The sequence below is a fragment of the Hordeum vulgare genome, chromosome 2H, assembly GCF_904849725.1.
Source record: "Hordeum vulgare subsp. vulgare chromosome 2H, MorexV3_pseudomolecules_assembly, whole genome shotgun sequence".
Classification (NCBI taxonomy): domain Eukaryota; kingdom Viridiplantae; phylum Streptophyta; class Magnoliopsida; order Poales; family Poaceae; genus Hordeum; species Hordeum vulgare.
In genome coordinates, this window is record NC_058519.1 from 655,810,292 (window position 1) to 655,820,536 (window position 10,245).

The window sequence follows — 10,245 nt, forward strand, 5'->3', positions numbered from 1 at the left end:
TTTGTACTATTGATTATAGTCTTAATTTTTTGTAGGAAGGGACGCCCTGACTCCTTGGCCTCGACGATGGACACGCTGCACGTGGGCCAGCTCCTACTGCCGCCTCATGCTCGTGATGCCGCATCCCGGCAGTGGAGAGTCTAGCTGCGGTTCGCGTCGGATGGTTGCATGGATGAACGGCGGGAGAGAGCTCCGTGCCATGACGATTGAGAGGAAAGACTTACTTGTTCGCGGGAAGGTCGTGATGCCTGCCGGTGTCCGGTGGTCAGTGTTATGTCATCATTGAAAGCAGCATCGGAATCTGCACGGCCATGCGAAGCGACGATGCACTCAATGATGGCGGTATTGCGTGTGAGCAATCGTCTACCAGCCTGCTGTCAAAGTCTAGCCACCTTAGTTACACCGTGTGTGTGCCAACGTCGTACTAGCGCATAATTATTTTGTATGATAATTATTTAAGCAGAGTAGTGCATAATTATATTGTATGATATCCATTCATTACACGGTCGTGGCTTGTGGGCGGTTGTTTTAGCAGCTTGGGCTACCGGCACTGGTCTGTGTGGCACTGTAGCTCATGAAGGTCGGTGGCATGTCGGGGCGACGGTCTCGAAAGGCAGTGTCGATTGATTGCGAGATGCGTGGCGGAGCAGTGGACTGTCGGGGCAGCCGCCCCGGAAGGTGGTGTTGGTTGACTACTTGAGGCTTGGCAGGGCAGTGTATGTCGGGGCAGGGGCACTGAGACAATGGCGGTAAGCTGGCCCCGATGGTGGTGTCGGGTTTCTGTGGCAACAATGATGTGGGGAGCAATGTTGGAGACGTGGCTATGATTGTGGTAGCCAGCTCTTTTCAAGCGTGTCTGTAGGATTGCATCGGCTAGTTTGTTGCAGTGAAGTGGAAACCACGGTTGCGAGGCCCAATAGCGTACGATGACGAACTATAGGTAGTTCGTTCGATGATCTTCTGCGGCGCCAGTCGTGCCTAGTTCTCCGTCAGAGTCGGAGTTTTCTTGTGTGGTCGTAGGTGGAAAATTTGCATTATTTCCTTCCTCTATTCATGCAGAATTGCTCATGAACTAATACCCCACTCTTTCCATTTATTAATTGAATTCCTATAACAAAACAAGTACCAAGTGTTTTATTCCAAGATTAAGTTATTACTGAACAAAGAAAATTTTGGAATATATTACAAAGGATGAGATCAATTCAGAAGCGCTTTTTCTTATTCTAGCAGACGGAATTCCTTTGGTGAGTCTGGCGTGGATCTTAAGAAATCCCCACACGGCCTCTACAATGTGGGTTAGGTCGACAATCCCCACACGGCCTCTACAATGTGGGTTGGGTCGACAATCCCCACAAGGCCCGAAGTCGGAGTCGTTTGCTTGGTGTTTAGAGATGACGATAACGCCTCTAGGGAAGGAGTGACGACGATGACGCATGTGTGCCGTTTCGATGAAGCCCTTTTAGAGTGGTGTGCGTGGGTATCTTGTGTATGTCGCTGAGCGATTGTGATGATTTTCGTCCGGTTCTTTGTAATTAACTGGTCAATTGATTTTTGTTGGGTTTTCTCAATTAGGTGAGCAACTCTTTTCTTTTTAATAAATCAAGAAGTATCCTAGTCCTAGTTCTCAAATACTGTTGCAACCAAAAAGTTGTGCAAAAAGTTAATCTGAAGTTTCGTGGAACTTTCGTTGGGCCCACTTTCAGTGGCCTTGCGTTACCACAACCCCACCGTTTTCCTTCACGTGACGCGCCCCTCCCCCCATTACATCACACGCCCATCTCATCATCTCTAAAGGCTTGAGTACTCTAGCCACAGCCATTATCACGCCTCACACGCTCATTACATCACAAGGCGAAACAAAGACAGCTAGCAAGAGAGCGAGGCGATGTCAATGGCGGAGGAGCAGTACTACGCTGGCCCGCGCGCGGCCCCGCACGGGCTGCTGGTGGCGGTAGTGTTGGGGCTGCTGATTGCATGGCCGCTTTTCCTGCAGGGTGACGGCGGCGAGGCATTCACCGATACCATCGCCGAGCTGCTCGGCCCCGTGGGCCTGCTCCTCCTCCCTGTGGGGCTCCTCATCATCATCAGCCTCCTCTCCTCCGACCGTGGCCCTCACATGCTCGCGTTCGGCGGCTCGCCCGACACCGTGCACCACGTCGGGGGATCTCCCATCGGCGTGGCGCTCATGCTGGCCCTCATCCTCGCCCTCCTCTACTATCGGTATGCGCTCTTCGGCGGCGGCGGAGACGAAGACGAGTAGGCGACTAAGCGCCCGCCACCGCCAGTGGGTTTTAGGTAGAGCTAGCCTGATCTCGGTGTCGCTGGCTGGTTGTTCAGACATGCTGGTAGGCGCTTCAGCAGGCAACAGTAAATAAAAGAGTGAGGAGTTTGCGTTTAACATGTTCCAAGTGCTGCGTTCCAATCTTGGTCGTCCAACTGGCATTCATCTCGCCCAAAGATAAAAATAGTTTTTTTTTTAGAGAAAAAGACAAAAATAGCTGGAACTGAATTTGACCTGATCGCTGCCTTTTTGTTACTCCGCTAGACCAGTTCCAAGTGTTGCATTCCAATCTTGCTTGGTCCAACTGGCCTCAATTTCGCGCGCCCAAAGACAAGCAAAAAGTTGGAACTGAATTTGACCTGGTCTCTGTGCCTTTTGAACCGATAGTGAAACAACGCAGCTGCAACTGCCTCGTACCGTGTATAGTGTACTACTCCAAAAAAGCTCAGGATGTACTCCCTCCGTCCGGTAATAAGTGTTTTTTTTTCTTTTTTGTCAGTCAAACTAGTTAAACTTTGATTAACTTTATTAAGAAAAGTGCTAGCATTTATGACATAAAATTAATATCAATAGATTTGTATGTACATGAGGTTTTCAAATATTTCATTTTCATGTCATATATGTTGCTACTATTTTTTATAAAGTTGATCAAATTTTAAAAAATTTGCTAAGTACTAATCTATATGTACACTTAATTATGGACGAAGGGAGTAAGCAGCATGATGTGAGTAACATATAATCAGAATTAATTAATATTAATGACCTGAATTAATGAAATGCATGTAAAAGGGGATGTAGCTCAATTGGTAGAGCACTAATCAATGCGGAATAGAGGCACGGGGTTCGATTCCTCGCATCTCCATATATTTTTCTTTTTCTTTTGTTGATCGTTGGGCTGCTGCTTGGATCTTCAACTGGGCTGGAAACTGGAGCCTGCGTGGGCTGATGCTTGGGTTTCCAACTGGGCTGGAAGTTGGAGGCTCGGACACATTTAAAGCCCACAAGCTAGGGAGAAGTGTTTTCCCGAAGAAGAAGAAAAAAGATAGGAGCAGGGAGCCCACAGGCTAAGGAACGCTAAATAATGATAGAAATTGGGCTTGTGTTAAATAGATTTTACAAAATTATCATTACCACAATATGATTATGCAGATATAAAAGATGTTATTAAGGGAAATCCTGTTTCGTACTTGTGCACGCAACCGTTACTAGTGTCAATCTACTTTACTGTAATTGCCCGCAAAAAAAATCTATTAACGAATTGGGATACTCCCTCCATCACAGTAATACTTATATCCCAGCATTAATCACAGTTAATTAATATTAATGGCCTGAATTAACGAAATGCATCTAAAAGGGGATGTAGCTCAATTGGTAGAGCACTAATAAATGCGGAATAGAGGTACGGGGTTTGATTCCTCGCATCTCCATATCTATATTTTTCTTCTTTCCATCAGGCAAGAAACAAAAGAAAAACTTTGTAGTACTGCATGGGCTGCTCCCTGGATCTTCAACTGGGTTGGAAGTTGGATGCCCCATGGGCTGTTGTTTGGATTTTTAACTGGACTGGAAGTTGGAAGCTCGGACACACTTAGAAAATCAAATGAATCCCACAACCTAGGGGTACCTCCTATGCGGCGCTGCAGGCACCCGTCAACGATCCGGCGCCTGCGGTGCTGCTAGCAAGGGCCGGCCCACTAGAGTGTTTTTCTGTTTTATTTTTGATTTTTATTTGTTACAAAAAGAATATAAAATAAAAAATGTTTACAGATTTAAATGAAAAAAGGTTCATCTATTTCAAAGAAAGTTCATATCTTTAAAGAAGGCTCATCAATTTTGAAAAAAGTTTATCAATTTGAAAAAAAGTTCATCCAATTTAGGAAAAGTTCATTAAAATTTTAAAAAGTTCCAAAAATATGAAAAAAGCTCATAATTTATTTACAAAAGTACATGTATTTTTCCAAAAAAGTTTATTGAACTGAAAACAATTTCATAAATCTGAAAAAGGTTCATCCATTTAAAAAAATATGTTCATAAAATTTCAAAAAAGTTCATCAACATTCAAAAAAGTTCATCAATCTTAAAAATATTCATTAAAGTTTTTAAAAAGTTTATCCATATTCGAATAAGTTCATAAAATAATAAAACAAAACATCACAAGCGGCTAAATGGGCCGACCCAGTTCAAACACCACAGGCGCCAGTAAACAAAAATACACGTTAACTGACGTCTGTGGCGCCAAATAGGAAATGCCACGCTTGGAGCGGTGTTCTCAAGAAAAACAAAAGATAGTAGCAGGGAGCCCATGGGCTAAGAACACTTAGTTAATGAACTTGTATCATGTTTTGTCTTGATAACATTGGGTTTCTGTCAAATTATTTAAAAAAATATCATTACCATAATGCAATGATTCAGATTATTATTACCCAACGTCAGCCATTCGATCGCAGTGTCACCGCCCATGTCGCAGCCGGCCGTGATCCCGGCCTCTCTAATAAGACCGAGATTCTCTGACTCTCCGTGCTGGAAATCTATTATGAAAGTGGAGGAATATTATTTTGCTAGGAGGGAAGTGGTAGTGAACAAAGGTGATGTTGCTTGGTTTTGGCAAGACCCTGGCTGGAGGAGTTACCTTTGTGTGATATCTACCCTGATATTTTTTATATTTCTCATGGCCAGAACTGTACTGTGGAGTATTGTTATTCTAAAAACTTTTGTGAGAATTTCCGGCGTCGTCTTACCGATATCCTGAGCAAGCAGTGGGAGTAAATTATTGGTAAAGCTAATGTGATTCCCCAGTCTGACTTACCTGATGGTATCAAATGGAGCTCACCAAATCTGGTTTGTTTTCCACCAACTCAATGCATTCTTGGCTTGAGAGGCATATCTCGGGTGCTAATGATAAGTTGATTTGGAATGGCAGCTTTTTCTTTGAAAATGAGCTCTTTTACTGTCCCCTCTAATAAACCTGAGCCATCCATTCTCCTTAATCTAATGGTGTAGATCCACTTATACTGCTTAGATTAACGAGCAGTGCACAAATGAGAGGGGTCAAAATCGTGAGCAGTATACCAATCCGCGAGGGCAAAATTGTCAGACAAGACTATTCCACGCTGGAGCAAATTAACATTTAGTTTAGTTAGTTTGGTCTGCAATTTCATTTTTCATCAGAAGAACGAGACCTTGCTTTGAATACTACACTAGGATCCCTAGACCCTAATTGGACAGAGGACGTGATTTCCTTCATTTAGATTGTGTCGCAGGCGAGCGCTCGAACATCCAGTGTAATTGATGTTTCATGTCAAGCTGCGGAGGGCGCCATAGTCCCGGCGAACACGGTGGCGGCGGATGGCTACACCAATCATCTCACGTCACTGAACGCTGCAGAGGCAGAGAATCGATCTTCCTTTATGATTACCGCAGAAGTTAGAACCATTGACCTAATTACCCTTTGAACAAGTCCATGATACTTTAAAAATCAACTGTTAGATGAGGCTTATACTGCAGTATAAGGTACCGTAAAAAAAACTCTTGAAAATAAAGAATTTCCTGTGGTAATTATTTCAAAAATGCGGTTTTAACTAGAGATATTCTGAACCCCGCAACAAAAGAAAATAGAGATAATCTGACGAAAAGATAATGGGAAGGAAATCCTTTGTGGTCCTTTTGTCCTGAAATGGAATCTGTCAGCCACCTCTTTTTTTGTTGTGGAGTGGCTAAAATAACCTGGGGTATTGTTGCCAAAGTGCTGGGCACTAATAGTTGCCCCAATAGTGTATTGCAAAGTATTTCTTGGTTGTATGCCTTTTTTTTCTTAACGGAAAAGAAAATGCATACCATGTGTGGCTGCCATTTGTTGGATGATTTGGTGTACTCAGAATAAAATCACCTTTGATAATCATGTGATGCGTTCTTTAGTAGAAACTATCTGCTCGTTCTTATCTTAAAGAGTTGCTGAAGGTCGAAGAAGGGAATGCTGTGAAGGCGGGGATTCAGGTGGTGCTGCCTGAACCGACATCTCTGTTAGGGCCAGTTCTAAATCAGCTGCTGGCGTACATTGATCCTTCTGTGATGTAACTGGCCGTTTCTCTGAGGTTGGCGTGCTGATGTTCCTGTGTATTTTACTGGAGCCTGATGTTTCGAGGTGGTGATGTTCCGGCTTGGTTCTCCCTCAATCAAGTATTCAAGTGCGTCGGTGTTGTTTTGCTGCAGTATGCTTCTGTTGCGGTCGTTTGCTGGTGTCTTTTTGTGAACTTGCCTTACTGTTCTAGATGTCGTTGATGAGGTGTTATCTGGTTTTGGTCCCGTGGTAGATGTACCGAGTGGAGCATGTATGGTTGGTTTCTTGATAGTGCCCCAACTCGTTCCCTCCTTTACAGTTTCCTGTTTATGTTTTGGCTGTGTAGTCGCTGAAGTTTGCGAAAAGTGCAAATACAGCACGGGCTTCAGGAAGGACTTTAATAAAAAAACATATTTCCATATATAAAAAAATCAAAACAATTATACATACAAAAATACATATATCTAACACGTTCATCAAAATTTGCAAAACAATATACTTTCATACGTGTCATATAGAAAAAACATATACATAAATGAAATGGGCCCCTTCTGTTGTTCTTGGGCCAGGATTTTGTTCTTTTTGTACAGCTTCCAAATAATAATATTTTTAAACCAAATTTTACAGATGCACTGCAAATATGTACTTCCTCCGTTCCTAAATATAAGACTTTTAAAGATTTCACTAAGGGTCTACATACGGAGTAAAATGAGTGAATCAGTATTTTAAAATATGTCAATATAGATCCGCATGTAGTCTTCTAGTGAAACCTCTAAAAAGATTTATATTTAGGAACGAAAGAAGTATAAGTTTTCACAGATTTGTTTTCGAATTTTTTTAAACCTAGAAATATCATTTTTAAATCTTTTGAAATAAAGTGCTTCAATGCCCCCGTCCTCCAAAACTTCACTCTCCTGAAGTTTGTAATAACTTGAACTCGACACTATTATATTTCATTTGCAAGGGGGTTGCCCTGTTGGAAAAAACAAAGATGACTGGTTGGGTCGTCGTGCAGCATTCGGCCCCATTGATGGATCTTTAGTGTCGCCCACCACTAGCCCGCGATCTGCAATAGTTGGGTGGAGGATCCTCATAAAATATATTGTTTTAACAAATTTGAAAAATATGTGCCCTAATTCATCAATTTTAAAAGCATGAACCCATCAGCCTCTCTAAAACCGAAAAGGCACTCTTGGGTCTCGCTTAGACCGGAAAGGCAACCTTTGGTCCCGCTTAAGCCGAAAAGGCACTCTTTCGTCTCGTTTAGGCTGAAGAGTGGCATAATTGGGCCAAATGCACTCTTCGGCTTTTCCATGACCACAGGGTCTTTTTTTTCCCTTTCTTCGTCCACCCAGTTCTATTCCTGGCCTTAACCGATTTAGCGTTTCTGTTGTTTTTAATTTTTTAATATTTTTTATTCTATTTTCTCTATTTTAAAATATTTAGTTTGCTATTCTTTTTAAATAAACATGTAAATATTTGCATCTTACAAAAAACATATTCACGTATATACACAACACATGTAAGTATTTGCATCTTACAAAACAAATATTCACGTATATACACAAACATGTAAATATTTGCATCTTACATAACAAATATTCATGTATATGCGTATTTGAAATTTTCATTAATTATTCAAAAAAAAGTTCATTGCATATCTGATAGTTGTTCACTGCATCCTAACAAATGGTCAAAGCATAATTAAAAAATGTTGATCTCGTATTTCTTAAATCCCTGTTATATATTTAGGAAATATTCACCTTGTATTCAGAAAATGCTCATCATATGCAAAAATGGATTTTATCATTTATGACACTAGTTGTGTCCCATGACTCAATTTTGCCCTTAAAATTTACAATCGCTTAAAAGTGCCATCGTTCTATGAGATGCTTGTTCAAAAATGCCATTAGATATCTCAAAAATGCCATCGTTCATTAGATGTTTGCTCAAAAATGCCATTAGACATCATTATTGTTAGGTCAAATTCGTTGACCATGTTATATGATGAAATACCTTTATACCCACATGTCAGTTCTCTCTACCTCATAATGATAAGTGTGGACCTCACTAGTAAGGAGTAAGCAAACAAATAATTTTAAAGTAAAATAAGAACATTGTTGGGATCAAGTTGGACTCATACTTTTTGGTAGTGAAATAGAGGGAGAGCTGACATGTTGGTTTATTGGTATTTTGGTCATCATGACATGGCAAATGAGATTTGTGGTCACAATAATGGTGCCTAGTGGCATTTTTTAGCATCCGCCTAATGAAACGATGGCATTTTTGAGCAGTTGAAGTTCCTAGTGGCAAAACTGAGTAGTGAGATACAATCAGTGGCATAAATGATAAAAACCCACGCAAAAAAATGTGTTCACCATGCGTATAAAAAAATGTTCATCATGTACTAATAAAAGGGTCAACATGCATTAAAAATGTAATCGAACGCTAAAAATATATCATTGTGTATTCGATAAGTTGTTATTCTTCTAACCTCAAAATGGTCATCATGTGTATTCATAAAATATTATAGAATATTAATAATATAATAATCATGTATTTCAAAAATGTATAATCGTGTAATCCAAATATGTTCACCACGTACTGAAAAATATACATCTTGTATCTCAAAAATAGTCAACCCATATAAAACATGTAACCATACACTAAAATAATATTAATCAAATGAAGGGAGAAGAAACGACGCTATGTGACATGAAAATAATATTACTACAGAATGAGCAAGCTAAATATTTTGGAATACAAAATATTATAAAAAAGGAACCCAAAAGGTAAATTTGTTAAGGCAGGAAGTCAACCGGGTGAACGTATAAAAAAAGGACACTTTGGTCACGGACAAGACGAGGAGTGCATTTCGGCTTTGGTTTAGGCCTATAGACATGTTATTTCGGCCTGGGAAAAAGCAAAGAGCTCTTCGGCCCAGTTATGTCACTCTTCGGCCTAAGCGAGATAAAAGCATGCCTTTTCGACCTTAAGCAAGACCAAAGAGTGCAATTTCAGGCTAAGCGATGTCGAAGAGTGCCTTTTCGATTTTAGTCAGGCCGACGGGGTCATCATACTTTTAAAATTTTCGAATTAACACATATATTTTCCAAATTTGTTGATATAATAATATTATTAAAAAAAATCCTTGGATTGAACCCATGACCCTGAGCAGCAGCTGATGGCGCTCCACGCCACCCGCGCCCCTTCCAACATCATTGGCGAGGCGAGAATCGTACACTGCCGACCTCGGGTGGGCCCTACCGGATCGATGAGCGCTGTCCGTCGATCGGCCGGTCGCGCGCACTCCAGGCATGGCTCCACACGAAAGAGAAGGCAAGTTAAGAGACGGCATCTGCAGATGTAAACGTTCGCATCCGGCCGTCTCTTTCTTTCCTTGGCCATGAGTCATCAACTCGATCATCCCGCTATAAATCCCCAACTACACCACGAAAAATGATTGTCTTCCACGCCAGCAACAGAATATGCCAAGACCCCACTTCATCAACCAAACTCTACTGTGCTCGCCACTGGCCAATAGAGTAAGAGCATCTACAACCGAAGCCGTAAATGACGCTTCATACGGCTCTGAGGCTCGCCATAGTGGGAGTAACTTAAGCAGTATCATAATCTTAGGACTAGTAAACATGCTGATATGGAAGACAATTGAAGAAGAGAAAGAGGGTTAAAGTAACATGTTAAATGCTATACTACTATGTGTCTTGCATGTTAATAAATGAGACCATCTATAATACTAGTTTATAATACCATGCACTATAAAAGTAGTATCATACAATAGTATCATATGCATTTTACTAGTAAATGATACTTCCCACTATGACCAGCCTGAACGTATCCGATTAATGACCTGATTGGACTGGAAAGAGAAAAAAAAATGATTCAA

At 41.2% G+C, this 10,245-nt stretch overlaps 1 protein-coding gene across 1 annotated transcript; it reads left to right on the top strand.

The window, feature by feature from the left end:
- The first annotated feature begins 1,818 nt into the window (after positions 1 to 1,818).
- LOC123431278 lies at positions 1,819 to 2,422 on the top strand. The gene has a single exon (XM_045115097.1). The coding sequence runs from the start codon at positions 1,886 to 1,888 to the stop codon at positions 2,258 to 2,260; it is 375 nt and encodes a 124-aa protein (XP_044971032.1). The 5' UTR covers positions 1,819 to 1,885; the 3' UTR covers positions 2,261 to 2,422.
- Positions 2,423 to 10,245: the final 7,823 nt, after the last annotated feature.

Bases quoted from the DNA above. Each gene is read 5' to 3' on its own strand.
- LOC123431278 (XM_045115097.1), top strand. From the start codon at position 1,886: ATGTCAATGGCGGAGGAGCAGTACTACGCTGGCCCGCGCGCGGCCCCG.